Source organism: Nematolebias whitei, chromosome 4 (genome assembly GCF_014905685.2).
Source record: "Nematolebias whitei isolate Nwh7 chromosome 4, NemWhi1, whole genome shotgun sequence".
Classification (NCBI taxonomy): Eukaryota; Metazoa; Chordata; class Actinopteri; order Cyprinodontiformes; family Rivulidae; genus Nematolebias; species Nematolebias whitei.
In genome coordinates this window covers 34,348,703-34,365,317 of record NC_056501.1, presented here as the reverse complement: position 1 = coordinate 34,365,317, position 16,615 = coordinate 34,348,703, and the positions used below count along the sequence as shown (strand labels likewise).

Below are 16,615 nucleotides of genomic sequence, written 5' to 3'. Positions count from 1 at the left end.
ACCTAGTGACTTTTGTGTTTACTTAGGCCAGCTGGTTGTGGCGGCCATCTTGAATTAAGATTTAAGAACTGAGATGCAAAGAAAGGTGATTGTGTTCCCTCTAACCCTCACTCCCAGCATCCACTCAGGCTGTAACAGATCATACTAGCTCTCACTTTTCAACCTGTTTGATCAAAAATAGGCCTAAATTATTCCCTTGCATTTGATAATGCCCCCTTTTCTACAACTCCCACCGCTGCTGTGAGCACACAGACACACACACACACACACACACACACACACACACACACACACACCAGTCATGAGTGAATGACGGCAGGTCGCCATGGCAACTGCGTTACGCTCTGGGCAGCCGGGAAGGAAAAGGAAGGGAAGAAAACAAGAGCGTGAGGAATCGTTTCACTCTTCATTTCAGCACCACACGCCTCCTGGACAGCGCCCGGATGAACTCTGCCTCGAGAGGGGCAGAACCGAGGAAGAACCGTCTAACCAGAGCTGGGAGAGAGGCTTGAAACAGCAACGAGAAAAAGAAACAGCTCGTCTCAGGGGGGAAACGCAGAAACTCTCTGAACGGGTAGCTCGGAGGATCAGCTCACAGAGGGTTCAATTTCCGAGCCAGGAGCGGCTCGCTCCGTGAAAACCCACAGCAACAGGTGAGAACTTGGAAACCTGGCACAGGCAGATGTGGCTGCCCCTTGTTTCTGCCAAGTGCTTTAATTGGCTCCATTTGAAACCTCAGGTGTAATTAAGAAGGTGATTAACTCTTTAGAGCAGGGCAGACTGAAACCATGCAGCTCTTAAAATAAGGAAGAATAATTTTCAGACAAATTTCCCGTGTTGGAGGACTTGATGAAAGTTTATGAACAAAAAATGTAATAAGTAAAGAGTTGTGCAATGGTCAGCTTTGTAGTGTGCAAGTGGAAAAAAAAAAAAAGTGTTTCCTACAAATGGGTTCCAATGGCTTGTTGACATGGACACATTGCACTGGCGACAATTGGATGAGTGTTGTGTCTTCATGGCTTGTTGTCAGTGGCTGTAGATGATCTGCGTGCTGAGCCGATGCGCCTGGATGAGTCACTCAGCCTGCAAGTTTGCAGAAGAGTGTAAAAGTGGAGGAGGGGGCAGCTGAAAACAAGCACACAGCTTCTGTCCCAACACTTTGTTTCATTGTGCTTCAGTGTCAACACCTAGTGCTCCACTGGACTGTTTTATTGCAAAGTAGGACGAGCGAAGCATCAGAGTACCACAGCAGTCATAATGTTTGTTTTATTGATTTTTTTTTTTTTAAAGACCAGGTAGTTTTGCCTTTTGTGGCGCTGCCTCTGTGTTTGTTTTATTCCATTTAAAGACTCCCTGTAGCAGACTGTTTGTGTTTAGCCCAAACTGCAACCCTCTGGTGTCAGACAGATGCCACAAAACATCCTATTACTGCTCATTAGCATCTTAATCTTTAGCCTGCTACTATTGGCAAATCATAGCAATCAGCAGCACTTAGCTGTAGCTCTGAGTGACAACTATTGATTAAAGCAAACAATAGATTAGAATGAATCACGGCTGCTCATTCAAACACAAGCACACACACACAGACTTCTCGAACATACCTGTTCAGGCAAGGGGAATGGGTTTGTATGTATTGATCGATAACACAAGTTAAAGCCAAACTAAAACAATGAATGGCACTAAATGTATCTGATTATATCCTGATTAGTATCCCAAACTTTCAGAGGTGTCCCTGTGATGGAAATATATTATTTAATAATCTGTTTCCATTGCAAGGTTTACGTTTTGTACAATATTATTTTCCAGAACACTTCATAATTCTTTATTTGACTCTGTGTCATTGTGAAACTGAACATTATGTCAAGTTTGATAATGGTAGTGCTGTGAAAATCTATATAGAATGACAGATATGTTCATCACCCTCCATAACTGTTTTGTTCTTCAATCTGTGAAAGATCTTAAACGACAGATGTAATTTAGTAAAACAGAGACAGCGCAGAACTTATTCCAGCAGAATGGGCTAAAACTCTGTGATGTTTTGACTTTCTATGAAACTGACTGCCCTCTCATTTGCCAGCAAATTAAACATTTGATGAAGACTACACCTGATTGTTTGTGAATCTTTGTTTTTCTACGACATAAAGCTCGTCTACATTCCTGCAAATGCACGAGTGTCACCATTTGTTGAGCACACACACAACGTGCTGCAGGCATGAAGACAAAAACAGATGCGAGTCTTTAATTAGTGACGTTGGTGTGATTAATGCAGCCTGCTGCGGATGACTCATTCACTTTAACCCCTGCTCCTCTGATGGGAAAAATAGAGATTTATTTTTAGAACTCAATAACTGAGGAAAAGTATGTTTTTGTTTTTATTCAGTAAAACATCGGAGCTGCTGTAGTGGGGTAAAGTGACGGACAGGTTGTTGGTAATAAACACTGTAATGTGTTTCTGGTTGTTGTTGTGGTTGGGCAGTGGAGGCATGTTTATAGAAAGCACATGCATGTGTCCATGTGTTGGTTTATTAGCGCAGCATCTACATTAGCATTGTGGAAAAGCTGTCAGCCAAGCTGTGACTTGCAGACAGCAGACTGGCGGGGAGCGTGCATTTGATTGTGACTGAGTGCTGAATGTGTTTGTGTGTGTGACAAATGACCACCACAAGAAATGAACATGTTGCACAGTTTGATAATCACTGTTATCCTTCCTTCCTCCATCTCTGCAGGGCAGCAGCATGTCTGAAAAGAAATCCAACCAGCGGTTTCACAGCCTGAACTCTGAGCAGGTGGAAGTCCTCCATCAGGTGCTTTCAGAGGTGGTTCCCATTCACGGCCGTGGAAACTTTCCCACACTGGAGTTGCGTCCTCGTGACATCATCATAGCAGTGCGAGCCAGGCTGCAGAGGCAGGGTATTGCTGTAAGAGATGTTCGCCTGAATGGCTCCACGGCCAGCCATGTCCTCGTGCAAGATAACGGAACAAGCTACAAAGACCTGGACATCATCTTTGGAGTAGATCTGCCAAGTCAGGAAGAGTTCCAGGTATGAACTCTGCACTTTTCTAGAAGAACTAATTTATTGCAAAGAATAAAGAAACAGAGTTCAGTCTCGCACTTAACATACCTCGTTGAAAATGTGAGCGTTCCTTCGGTGTTTGATATGCTGAACATCCATAATGATGGTGATGGAAGAGTTTCCAACTAATAACAGCTTCTTTGGTCTAAGGATGCCTGAACCAAAATGGGTGGGGGTTGTGATTACTCTACTGTTACTTTCATAAAAGTATAAATTGGAGTTCTAAGCAGGGGTTTCATCTTATTTTGCAATATGAGGTTTCTAATGGTATGACAGAAACAGAGCCCACAGTTATGTAAAATGTATGAGCTCTGTCATCTGTTAAATTTCTCATGTTGTTGACCTCTTCTCCCTCCAGGTGATTAAAGAGTCGGTGCTGGGCTGCCTGCTGGACTGTTTGCCTGCCGGGGTCAACAAAGAGCGGATCAGCAGTGCCACAATGAAGGAGGCCTATGTTCAGAAAATGGTCAAAGTCTTCAATGACCACGACCGCTGGAGCCTTATCTCTCTGTCAAACAACAGTGGCAAAAACCTGGAGCTCAAATTTGTGAGTGCACTAAGGCGCCAGTTTGAGTTCAGCGTGGACTCTTTCCAGATCATTCTGGATCGTCTCCTGGAGTCTTACATGCAGCAGGATTCTCAGCCCAAACTCTATACTGTTAACATTAAGGACCATTCTGCAGGTGAAAATAACTCTTTTTCTGTACCCAGTCAGTCAGCCACTCCAGACACGGAGAAGTCCACGGCTGTGTCCAATGAACACAGAGCTCAGATTCACCAGACACAACAAAGAGATGAAGTGCATGAAAAAGAGTCTCAGACTGAATTCTTTCAAGCTGAGCATTCAAACCAAACAGAACCTTGTGACAAAGAGAAAGAGGAAGCACCTGCAGAGCCTAAAGTAGTGTCTGAGCACACCAAAAACCCAAATGAGACGAGGCAGACATCTCTAAAACTTCTCTCAAAAAATAAACAAACTTCTGAAGAACTTGAGCCTCCAGATCAGACTGATTTCAGACACAAACACTTGGATGAGTCTACGTCTGCAGTGACAGCAGAACAGTTGGCGCAAGCCAAGCCATGTGATGGCCAAGATGCAGAAGATTCCAGTCACAGTGAATCTTCTGCACAGAAAGAATTGTCTAACCACACAGAACCGCCGGGGAATCAGAGAGAACTCACAAGGTGGATGGGACAGTCTGATCCACCCAATGCCTCAAAAATAACTCTGTGTCTAAACCACTCAGAGGAGTCTCACAGTACAGAGCAATCTGATAAAACCAACTTATCAAAGTGTTTCACAGAAAATCAGAGAGGCAGTGAGGAAGATAAAGCTCAGCATGTGTCTGTTCCAGACACATGTGCAAATATAGAGACACAGATAAAAGATGAAGGAAAAGAGGAACAGGATATTGGTGAGGAGAGTGATGAAAAGAGGGAAAATGATCTGAAAAGCTGTGAAATTGCTGAGATGTCAGCGTTAGAAGAGAAACCTATAGAGGACACAGAGAGTATTGATTGTTCCTGCTCCACCTCTTCCACTCTCGCACTTAGCAGCACAAAGACCACTGACACCGAGGATACACCAGAGACTCACAACACACAGCACACAGATAACTCAGAGAAAACAGCCAGTACACTAGAAGCTGTTGGCCCTCCAGATACTCAGGAATTTGTATCCACACCACCTAGCCTTGTTTCTGACAAAAAGACCCCTTCTCACTATAGTAAGGTCTCAGAAAGACTATCTCACATGGTGGTTCTCAAACACTCATCCCCAAAACCCCCTCGGAGGATGTGTCGAAAGGTTACCTCTAATCCTCACCCCAGCCAAGTCTCTGAAAATGAACTGCTTGTTGCACCTTGTTCAGATTCAAACCCTTGTTTCACAACTGACTTGAATACAGTTTTTAACCTGAAGCCAACAAGTCTCAGTTCATATCCTGTAACGATCCCAGCAAGTGATATTTCTGAACCTAATCCTTCCAATAACCCTTCTTCAAATCCTAACTTTACCTCCAATCCTGTTCTAGCCCTTGATATAGTTTCCACCTCATGTACAGATCCTGTGACTACAATACCTCAAGAGTCATCTACCTCTCCAAAAATCATGGATGGTTTATGTGAAACTGGCCTAAAAGAGACACAAAACACATATGTCTCTCTCAATGCGCAAATACAGTCTTTCCCCAAAGAAAATATATCTGAACTCAAACAGTTAGAGCTTCTCAACTTATCAGTTTCACACACTGACCCGTCTAGTTCCAAGACCCAAGGACCTGCACCTACAACCGATGGAACTGAGGTCAGAACAGAAGAACAGACCAAAAAGATGAACCCAAATCTACAAGAAAACACTGCCATATCACTCCCATCACCTCACAACATCATTCCTCCTCTTCTCAGTCTGTCCCCCCCTCATTTCACCCCCCCCAGCCTCAGCCCTCCTCCATCTCCATTGCTTAGTACCATGAGCCCTACCACCAGCTTTAGCTCTCCACCTCAAAGTTTCAGCCCAACCTCATCCTGCCTCAGCTCACCTCCCTACCTCACCCCTCCTATGCTAAGCCTTAGCCCTCCTCCACTCTGTCCCACTCCACCGTCCCCCTGCCTTAGTCCTCCCCTTCTTTGCTTCACTCCACCAGTGGAGTCTGGGGACATTTTGACTGTGAATGCTGACGGAGATGAACAGATTAATGGCCCATCTTCTCAATCAGGAGTTCCTCCATTACCATTGGAGGATAAAACAGACCATAATTATATATCATCAATGCCTCAGGTTGCAGAGCCTGTCTCTTTTCCAATCGCAATTCCAAGTTCCACCTCACATATGTTGCCTCATTCTCACTCTGATGGCTCAGGGGATTCTGCTCCTTCTACAACTAGTGAATCATCCAAAACTGTGCATGACACAAAAGAGGACCCTAATGTAATCACATACACATCTGAACTGTGTAACTCTCCTCAAGGATCAGACTCAGTCCCTGATGTTGAGATTCTAGCAGAGAGCATGTACGGCGACTTTGAGGCAGCAATGGATCACCTGCGTTATCGCTTGATTGCTACCAGAAATCCTGAAGAGATCCGAGGCGGTGGCTTGTTAAAGTACAGCAACCTGCTGGTCAGAGACTACCGACCAGCAAGCGAGACACAGATAAAGACACTAGAGCGTTACATGTGCTCACGATTTTTCATTGATTTCCCCGATGTGCAGGAGCAGCAGAGGAAGATCCTGTCTTACTTGAAGAATCACTTCATTGGAGAAGAAAGGAGCAAGTACCAGTACCTGATGACTCTGCGTCGCGTCATAGATGACAGCACAGTGTGTCTGATGGGTCACGAGAGGCGTCTGACGCTGAACATGATCACAGTGTTGGCACTGAAGGTTCTTGGGGAACAGAACATTATACCCAACACAGATCATGTGACATGTTTCTACCAGCCTGTCCCCTACCTGGCTGAGCACAATGCCCCTTATCTCACTGAACCCAGCTATTGCAGTTATTACATCCCACAAGGAGGGTCAACCCTGCTGTACCAGCCTTACCCTTTACACATGCACCCACAGACTGGACTAGTCTGAAACCCTCATGACTGTACACAAAACACAGCTGAGCAAGATGTTTGTGGAAGAGCCAGAGAATGGAAATATAATTCAGGGATGAACTGTTTCATCTATAATAGATCTGTGAGGTTAAGACTGAGTGGGATTTACAGTAAACTCCTTGAGTACTCTTTAAGGTTCTAACTCAATTATATTTAATTATCCTGGGATTTGTGGGGAAAATACTAATTCTTCCGATATTGTTCAAACACCAGATAATGCTGTTTGCACTGCATGCATGAGTCATAGACCTTCGGTTTCCCTGGGAAACCAACTGCGCTGTACACACAGAGACACACACACACACACACACACATGCTCTCTTCCAGGTTCTTGTATTCACTTCATGTTTTAACTGTGTTGTTCAGAATGTGGACCTTGCCTGTGATGATTATTGTGCATGGATACGTTAGGACTGTTTTCTCACTGCCAAATACTGTGTGACTTCTCTGCTTCTCCAACAGTTAAATGTAACTTTGCTAGTCCTTTACAAGGGAGAAAATATTTTGGAAAATAACAGAGTTTGCTGGTGTTTATCATATTTTAGAAGATTTTATTCAAAACACATACAAAACACTGCACTCAGTGTTAGAAAATGCATGTGTAGAAAAAACAACAACATGTAAAGTCAAATTAAGGCTTTTAATTTATTAGAAATTGATCTATTTTTGCTAAACTTTCCAAGATATAAAAAAAATTAAAGAGTTAGTTCAGAGAGAAAAACAATGCCTTTGGTGTGGACTGTACAGCATATTTGTTACATTAAATTGGGTGCAAATCTAATGCATTGTTTTCAGGTATACAGTGTAGTGCTTACTTCCTTTCACATGTGGAGTTCTTTCTGTAATCACGTGAATTATCGTACCATGTAGTTTTAATTTTAAAAAGTACAAACGTTTACTCTGTGGAGGTTGTCAGGTTCTAACCATCTTTGGGTGTTGTCATGTTTAAATGTGGCAGAAACAGGTCCCGTTTCAGTTTACACGACTCCTCACTGATTCATGCCGGAATGAGCTCTGAAAACCTGTTTAGATGCCGCGCAACTCTGACCAAAGATGGTCTGGTTGGGAAATCAAGTGCCTAAATGTGAGACATGGTTTGCATGTCTGTACCTTACTGCACTGTGGGTGTTCAAGGGGTGGGTCCAGGGCTAGGATGAGTGTGTATTCAACTGTTTGTCCCCTGTTACTGCTGCCCGTTTTCATGTCTTCTTTAATGTAGTCCTTTGTTGTAATTTATTTGTGTACATTTTTATGAAAATAAAGGAGAAACCATATAAACCATCAGGTGTGAAATAAACTTTTTTTTAAATTCATATAAAAAAAGTCGCAGCATGGTGGCACAACTGGTAGAGCTGCTGCCTCTCAGCGAGCAGGTCCCTGGTTCAAATTCTGGTCCGGGGGCCTTTCTGGGTGGAGTTTGCATGTTCTCTCCGTGTATGCATGGGTTTTCTCCGTGTACTCCATTTTTCTCCCACAGACCAAAAACATGCATGTTAGACTGATTGATAACTCTAAAAATTGTCCTTAGGAGTGAGTGAGAGAATGAATGGTTGTTTGTCTCTATGTGTCCCTGTGATGGACTTGCGACTTGTCCAGGGTGTACCCCGCCCCTCACACAGTGATTGCTGGACATGGGCACCAGCGACCACCGTGACCCAAAATGGAAGAAGCGGGTAAAAGATAATGGATGGATGGCTAAACAAAGTCTTGATTTTAGAGGTGAGGGGGGGATTACATATTCTTTCTGTGCCATCCATACCCCCTCCAGTAGCTCTATTCCCCCAAAATGACACATTGCACAACATACACATGTACGCCCATCCCCCAATGACTGCGCTCTACAATCATCCACTTAAGCGCAACCATCAAGTCACACTGGTGCCCAGGAGAGCGGCCCAAAGCTGTGAGATTCTGTCTGTGCAGAGCCTCTTATTGCAAATCACCTGTCCTTCAGATGTGTTTGGGCTTGGATGACGCACAGACTACGCAACACACCGAGCTCAATGGTGTGTAAATGTGAGGAGAATGTGATTTGTGAGGTGTAACATTGACAGAAGCCGCTGGGAAAGTTTGTGTCTATGTGTGTGTTACCGTTTTATATGAGAGTCTACATGCAGACGCAGCATCAAGTGGATCCTTTATGCAGTTTGTAATTAAGAAGATACTGAGCATAATCAAACAATAACTCTCTCTCTTTATTTGCCTTTATATTTTTCCTCCCACTTGGCACCAATTATAGGTTATATATCTTTCACAACACTGGCAACACACTAAATGTTTGTATTTATTTGCACTAATGTTCACACTCTCTTTTCCATAGTAAAAAAAGAAAATAGCATGTGATCTAGTGATGTCTGTATCAGTGCCTGTCAGACTGTCAAGGCACTCGGGTCCACTCAGGGTTTCCATAGAGACACAGACAGGGAGCACTGTGGGCGCAGAGAGTAAGGCAGAAGACAGGGATAACCCACAAATGAGGGGGAGTGAGATGAAAACAAGCAAAAAAAAAAAAAAAAACAAGAAGGAGGAGGATCAAATCGAAGGATATAGATGTAGAGACGGGTAGATGAGAAATTTGAAACTAACCAGTGAGATATAAAGCGTGGACAGAGTGAGGGGGGTTTGAAGCGTGGGAGGTTGTCAGGCCTTCACTCACAGGGGAGTCACTGCGAGGTGGCTGCAGTGACGGCAGTGGTGATGTCAGTGCATGGGAACACACTGATGTTCCAGTGCACGCACATACACACAACAGCTGCACACACATCAATGTTTTTAATGTCCTGATCTTCCATCCGCCCTCGGCAAACATTTTCAAACTCGCTGAGACAATAAAAAGCTCGTCACCCGCACACCTGTTTTTCCCGCTTTCTGTTGCAGAAATACTCCAGGGAAGACATTGGATCTGATTAGACTCACAATGTGGACAGTATTTCACATTTACAAAGCTTTTCATTCATTTCAGACACACGTGGGTAAATCTTTAATACCCATGGCCTCCTTTGCACATTTGAACAGGCACACGTTGGTTAGATAAAAGAAAATGGCTGACATGTTGCAGTGGGTTCTGTCAAAAGGTTATGAACAATAATTTACCCATTTTCTGATTTGTGACAAGAAAGTGGTAGCAAAAGTCAAATGAAAGGTTTACAAGACAGTGATGAGATGGTTTGGAAACAATGGCACTGATCAAAAGACAGGAGAAAAAACTGGAAGTGGCAGAAATGAAGATGTTGAGGTTCTCCTTAGGAGCGACAAGGCTGGATAAGATTAAGAATGAGATCATCAGAGGTACAGCACAGGTTGAACAACTGGGAGATAAAGTTAGAGAGACCAGACTGAGATGGTTTTGACACGTCCAGAGGAGGAACAGTTGGTATATTGGTAGAAGGAAGTTAGAAATGCAACTGCCAGGAAAAATACAAAAAGGAGATGTAGGGATGGCGCCATCTAGTGGGCCTTCCCCTGTCTATACTCCCTTGTGTCTCTGCTTTGATTGTCTGATTAACATCACCTGTGTCTCATGTCCTGTTTGTATATATAAAGTCTATGTGTTAGTCATGTCAGTGTCAGTTTGTCGTTGGGTATTGCCTGTCCTGCCAGTCTGATCCAGTTTGATCCCGTTCCTGAATCTGTTTTGTTAGTTTTGCTGCCATGTCAGCCTTTTGATTTATTATTATTAAAAGTATTTTATTTTGTACGCCTGTCTCCTGAGTCCTGCTTGTGCAACTGGGTTCTCTCCTGTCCTGACCTGCCTGAAACCCTGACAGTACGAACCGACCAAACCTGAACCCAGCAGGCAGGCTCATTCAGACTCTGCTCACCTGTTTTTGCCTGAGCTTGTCCAGATGGAGGGAGCTGCGATCCAGTGCGGTGCTTTTTGGACTAGACCCGTCCTGGGACTTGGAAGCTGCAGCCAGGCGGTTGAAGTTCTGCCTTCGCCTCTCCTACTGCAGGAGGAAAGACAAAGATCTCTGCTCCAGAAGAACCACACAGCACCCAGGTCCAGTTCCTCCTACTCACCAGTTTACTCTGGGTGGACGTCGGGGGAGGACGCCGAGTCAGAGGACAAACGCTGGTTCGCCCCTGTACACCACCCACATCGCCGCCAGAAGGGAAAGAGAAGACGCAACCGGAACCAGTCCGCTACTCTTCCGCCCACATCACCTGCATGTCCAGCTCCTCGCACTCGGCCCGGCGAGGCTGGATCTTTTGGTTCCGTCTTCTCCTGGTCCCAGCCTCCAGCCTGCTCTCCTCAGCCAGAACTTGCGAAACCGGGGAGAATTTTGCAGGGGGGGGGGGGGGTTGTGGCAGTCATCCCAGTGTTCAACTGCTGAGCAGACCAAGGGGGGCCAGCCCAAGGAGCGTGATGGGTAATTGCTTCCTGCTCCTATTGAGGATGACCAGATCCCTGAGCTGCCTTCATTAGAGGAACAGGTGGTTCATCCCCTCATCAGAGGCTCCATGATGATTCTCAGAATCACTTCAAGGGACAGAGTTAGATGTAGAAGACACCTGGTGGACCAACTCTTAGAGATCTTCATCTCCCAGCCTGAGCAGCTCAACATATCAGTTCACCAGGTGATCTTTAACTTTGGCCTGAAACTAAAGACTGAACGTGACCTTATTTTTGTCTCTGCACACACAGGCTCAACTGAAGAGTCTGCAGTGGTACCAGAGCCTGCAGTCATCACTAGTCCAGAACCTGCAGTGGTACCAGAGCCTGCAGTCATCACCTCTCCAGAACCTGCAGTGGTACCAGAACCTGCAGCCAGCCCAGTGTCTGCAGGTAGTCCAAAGTCTGCAGGTATTCCAGAACCTGCAGCCAGCCCAGAGTCTGCAGGTAGTTCAGAGTCTGCAGCCCGTCCAGAGTCTGCAGCCCGTCCAGAGTGGTACGGGAGCCTGCTGCGGTAGCTGAACCTGCTGCAGTAGCCAGACCACAGCCTGCGAAAGGATCCACACCTCAGCCTGAGGGTCCTGTGTCTGCTGAGGAGTCCTCACCTTAGCCTGAGGGTCCTGTGTCTGCTGAGGGGTCCTCACCTCAGCCTGAGGATCCTGCATCTGCTGAGGGATCCTCATCTCAGCCTGAGGGTCCTGTGTCTGCTGACCTCAGCCTGAGGGTCCTGTGTCCCGTTGGTCCTGCTGAAGAAGATCCCCGGCCAGCCTGCGACCTTTGTCCCATGTTTTCTGTTCCGAGGGGGTCCTGGAGGACGCCCATCACATTTCCTGTTCCTGGAGGGTCCTAGAGGACCCCTCCCACGTCTCCTGTCTCGAGGGGATCCTGGAGGACCTCTCCCACGTTTCCTGTCTTGAGGGGGTCCTGGAGGATGCCCCTCACATTTCCGGGAGGGTCCTGCAGGACCCCTCCCACGTCACCAACACAAATACTGCAGCAACAGATGCCTCCCACGCCATCCATCTGAACGTTGGTGCTATACAGGACAGCCTCAACGTCGCCCTGAACTTTGGCCTCGTGTTAGATGGCCTCCCGGCCTGACCTGCTCTGAGCCAGTGGATGGTCTCCCGGCCATCTGGACATTTTTCAAGATGGCCGCGCTCAGAGCAGTTGCAGCTTCACAGGCTCCCGGTACCATCCCAGTTTTTAGAAGTTTTGATATTGACTCTGTGCCTGACTCTGCGCGATTTATGCGTGTGAACTATAGCCGAACCGAACTGATGAGAATAGGAGCGGATTTGCCACGAAATATAGCAGAAATCAGCAACAAACTCAAAGCTACGCTCGGCAGAATGCAGATCTTAAAGTCATCTACCTGGAAGCTGCAGCACAGGCGTTCCAGCGGGCAGAAGAGGAAGCGCTGCTCCCGGCTTAAGAGGAGAGGATGCCGGGCGGGGGTTATGGTGAGGCTACGAGCTAACGCTAAAGCCGGTAAACTCCCCATGCCGTCTCTCTTTCTGTCGAATGTCCGCTCGTTGGACAACAAGATGGATTTACTTCGTCTGAGAGCGGGCGCCTCAGAAGAGATGAAGAAGTGTGCAGTGCTTTGCCTCACAGAAACGTGGATTACAAGTGAAACGCCGGACTCAGTCTTCCAGCTGGATGACAGACTTTTTTTTCGAGCGGACCGCTGCAGCGAGCTAACGGGGAAATCACGGGGGGGCGGAGTGTGCATTTACGTGAGTAAGAGTTGGTCCACGAACTGTACTGTTGTAAATAGCTCATGCTCGAAGGCTTTGGAGCAAATAACAGTGAAATGTCGGCCACATTATCTACCCCGAGAGCTCACAGTGACTTTTATCACAGTTGTTTACATTCCTCCGGACGCTAATGCTAATGAATCACTGCAGGAGCTTCATGATATCATCAGCTCGCTGCAGAGCAAACACCCCGAGGCTCTTTACGTGGTAGCCGGAGACTTTAACCACGTGAATCTAAAGGACTGTCTCCCAAGCTTTAATCAGCATGTGACGATTCCGACACGTGGAGACCGCACGCTGGACCGTGTTTACACGAACGTAAAAAATGCATACAAAGCCGAACCCCGCCCCCATCTAGGACTGTCAGACCACATCTCAATTTTCCTGGCTCCTGCTTACATGCCCCCGCTGAGACGCTCCAGACCGGTACAAAAGAAAGTTAAATGTTGGAGCCAGGACAGTGGCCCCATACTGAGAGATTGTTTTGATCGAACAGACTGGCAGGTTTTCAGAGAAGCTGCTGAAAATGGAGGTTCGCTTGATCTTGACCAATACACATCCTCAGTACTGGGTTACGTTAGTACATGTACTGACACCGTCTCCACTATCAGAAATGTTAAAAGCTACCCAAACAGAAAACCTTGGCTGAATGCAGAGGTGCGTACCCTGCTGGAAGCCAGGAACACTGCCTTCAGGTCTGGAAACTCAGAGGAGCTGAGTAGGACAAGAAAAGAGCTGGTTGCTGGTATTAAGAGGGCCAAGGCCACATATGCACAGAGGATCGAGGGTCAATTCATCTCACAAGACCCTCGGAGCATGTGGAGGGGCATTAAGTGCATAACAGATTATAAAGGAAGGAGTGAACAATGCCCCAAAGACCCATCTCTGCCTGATGCCCTCAACAAGTTCTATGCACGCTTTGAAGACCCGAACAGACCACCCAGCACCAGACTCACCTCGCCACCGGATGAAGAGCATCTCAGCGTGACCTCAGCAGAAGTAAGGAGTACCTTCAGGAGGATTAATCCGCACAAAGCAACTGGCCCAGACAACATCCCTGGAAAAGTGTTGAAGGAATGTGCTGATCAGCTCTGTGAGGTGCTGGCAGACATCTTTAACACCTCACTTACCCTGGAGACAGTTCCCACCTGCCTGAAGACTGCCACCATCATCCCAGTCCCAAAAAGCTCTACAGTGACTGGTCTGAATGACTATCGGCCAGTGGCCCTCACCCCGATAGTCGCTAAATGCTTCGAAAAACTGGTCATGACTGTAGATGAACAGATGCTCAGATATATTCATCAATTAACGCGGATTCCTCATTTTTCTGAACTGAATAAAACGTGCATTGAATTTAATGAAATGCAAACGTGAGACGTCATTTATGTTTGACCCATCAAAATGAATGCGGTCATTTATTTACAGAATCAAAGTTAACATCAAACATTTACATTAATTTGGCAAATTATGAAAATAACAACATAAGCAATCAATCAAGAAAAATCATACGGCCATGATTTTTCCGTTGCTTCACCACAGACATTTATGAAACTGTACAATTATGATCTTTTACCCACACGGATGTGGATGAGCATTTTACACAGACATTTCTAAATATCTGGAAGAATATCTACTTGATAGAAAAATTTTAAAGATGGGAAAGAAATTTAGAGGGAGTAAAGATGGTATGGGAGAAGTGTTCACCAGAATTGACACTCTCCATCAGAACCCAGCTCTCCCCGGTACGCTTGGTAGGAAACTTGACTCATTACCTTTCTGAGATTAATCAGCAGATATGGAGCTCCGTTAACGCTACCTGTCCAGCGTCTCCTTAGGATGCTGTGAATCGTCAGAAGTAGTGGCGAGTGAAAATGTTATAATCCCATGGAACTCGGAAGAGCTCTGTTGTTATGTCAGGATCATCCCGTCTCTCACAGAACTGTCCGCGCCGCAGAACTTCTCCAACCAGCAGAACTCAACAGAACTTCTCCAGAGCTTCAACAGAACTGAGTAGTTTACAGATCTCCAGCAGAGCTGAGTAAACCAGGAAGTACTGACATTTTAAAGAGCTGTTTTTCCGGTCCATCTGGGAGTATTCCCATTGGCCAGAACCGACCAGACGAGGTGTGTTTTGTGACGTAAAAGGTTAGAATGCAGCAAGAATTGTTATGGAAAGATCAGAAATGTTCTCACAGACAGAGAGAGTTTTGTTTTGGCGCGTTTCAGAAACAGGTGCCAAAAACCTCTATATTTATGTCTGAGAGGATTCTAAAACATGACAGTTCGTTCCAACAACTTGTTTTGCGTTTGACTCCAACCTTGGACCAACTTACACTTGCTCATTCAAAGGCAGAAATCAGAAAAGGCATAATTACTCTGTAACAGCTTTGACATGAGTTCTAACTTTGCATGAGAATAAAAATCATTACACAGTTAATAAAATTGATTAGTTCACTGCAACATCTAAAATGGTTTGAACTAAGACACTTTGATTATCAACATTTGTAAAATAGTAATGATAATAAAAGAGAGTGTTCTTTTCACTGGAATCTTCAAGAAAGAAAGTCTCAGGATGGGTGAACCTGTATTTCTGGATTCAAATCAATGAAATGACAGTTCCTGTCCCACAAGGTTCTTAAAGGTCAAGGGTTTTGACCTTAGGCTTAGTCGTGACACCAGATTAAGTTCACTACATGACTCACATCAAAACAACCATCAACATCAACGAGGACCCTCATCAGTACGCATACCGTGAGAACCGATCAACAGAGGATGCAATCTCCTCTGTGGTCCACACTGCACTCAACCACCTGGAGCAGAAAAACTCTTACGTCCGTATGCTCTTTGTGGACTTTACATCCGCCTTCAACATCATGATCCCCCAAACCCTGATGGACAAACTATCCACACTAGGACTAAGCCCCTCCATCTGCAACTGGGTACTAGACTTTTTAACAAACAGACCACAGTTAGTGAGGATCCACAACCTCTCCTCATCCACCATAACCCTCTGCACTGGCTCTCCTCAGGGATATGTGTTGAGCCCCCTTCTGTTTACTCTGCTCACATATGATTGTGCAGCTACCCATCCAGGCTGTCACATTGTAAAGTTTGCAGATGATACAGCGGTGGTGGGATGCATCACAAACAATGATGAGTCCAGCTACAGGCAAGAGGTGGAACACCTGGAGAGCTGGTGCAGAGAGAATAACCTTCACATCAATGTGAAGAAGACAAAGGAGATGATTGTGGACTTCAGAAGGAACAAAAACACCTACACCCCCCTGAACATAAGAGGATCTGCGGTGGAAGTGGTCTCCAGCTACAAGTACTTGGGTGTACACATGAATGACAACCTCAGCTGGAGCAACAACACCACCAGCCTGATCAAGAAAGCTCATCAGAGACTCTACTTCCTCACACGGCTGAGGCGAGCTGGTCTGGGAAGCTCAGTCCTCACCTCCTTCTACAGGTGTGCAGTGGAGAGCATCCTTTGCTCGAGCATCAATGTGTGGCATGGAGGCTGCACAGCTGCAGAAAGAAAAGCTTTGCAGAGAGTGGTGAAGGCTGCACAGAAATCTGTTGGAATCAGTCTCCCCACCATCACAGACATCTACACCTCCAGATGCAGGAAGAGGGCCACCTGCATCATGAAGGACCCCACCCACCCAGCACACACACTTTTTGCCCCACTCCCCTCAGGAAGGAGGTTAAGGAGCATTAAGTGTAGAACCACTAGACTGAGGAACAGCTTCTACCCTGAGGCTGTTAGACTCATGAAT

At 45.9% G+C, this 16,615-nt stretch overlaps 1 protein-coding gene across 1 annotated transcript; it reads left to right on the top strand.

Moving 5' to 3' along the window:
• Window positions 1-1,059: 1,059 nt before the first annotated feature.
• On the top strand, window positions 1,060-6,793 carry LOC119409129 (terminal nucleotidyltransferase 5C-like). The gene is made up of 4 exons (XM_037675995.1): window positions 1,060-1,085; window positions 2,771-3,041; window positions 3,433-3,698; window positions 6,021-6,793. Exons 1-4 carry the CDS (start codon window positions 1,060-1,062, stop codon window positions 6,655-6,657), a joined length of 1,200 nt encoding a protein of 399 aa, XP_037531923.1. The 3' UTR covers window positions 6,658-6,793.
• Window positions 6,794-16,615: the final 9,822 nt, after the last annotated feature.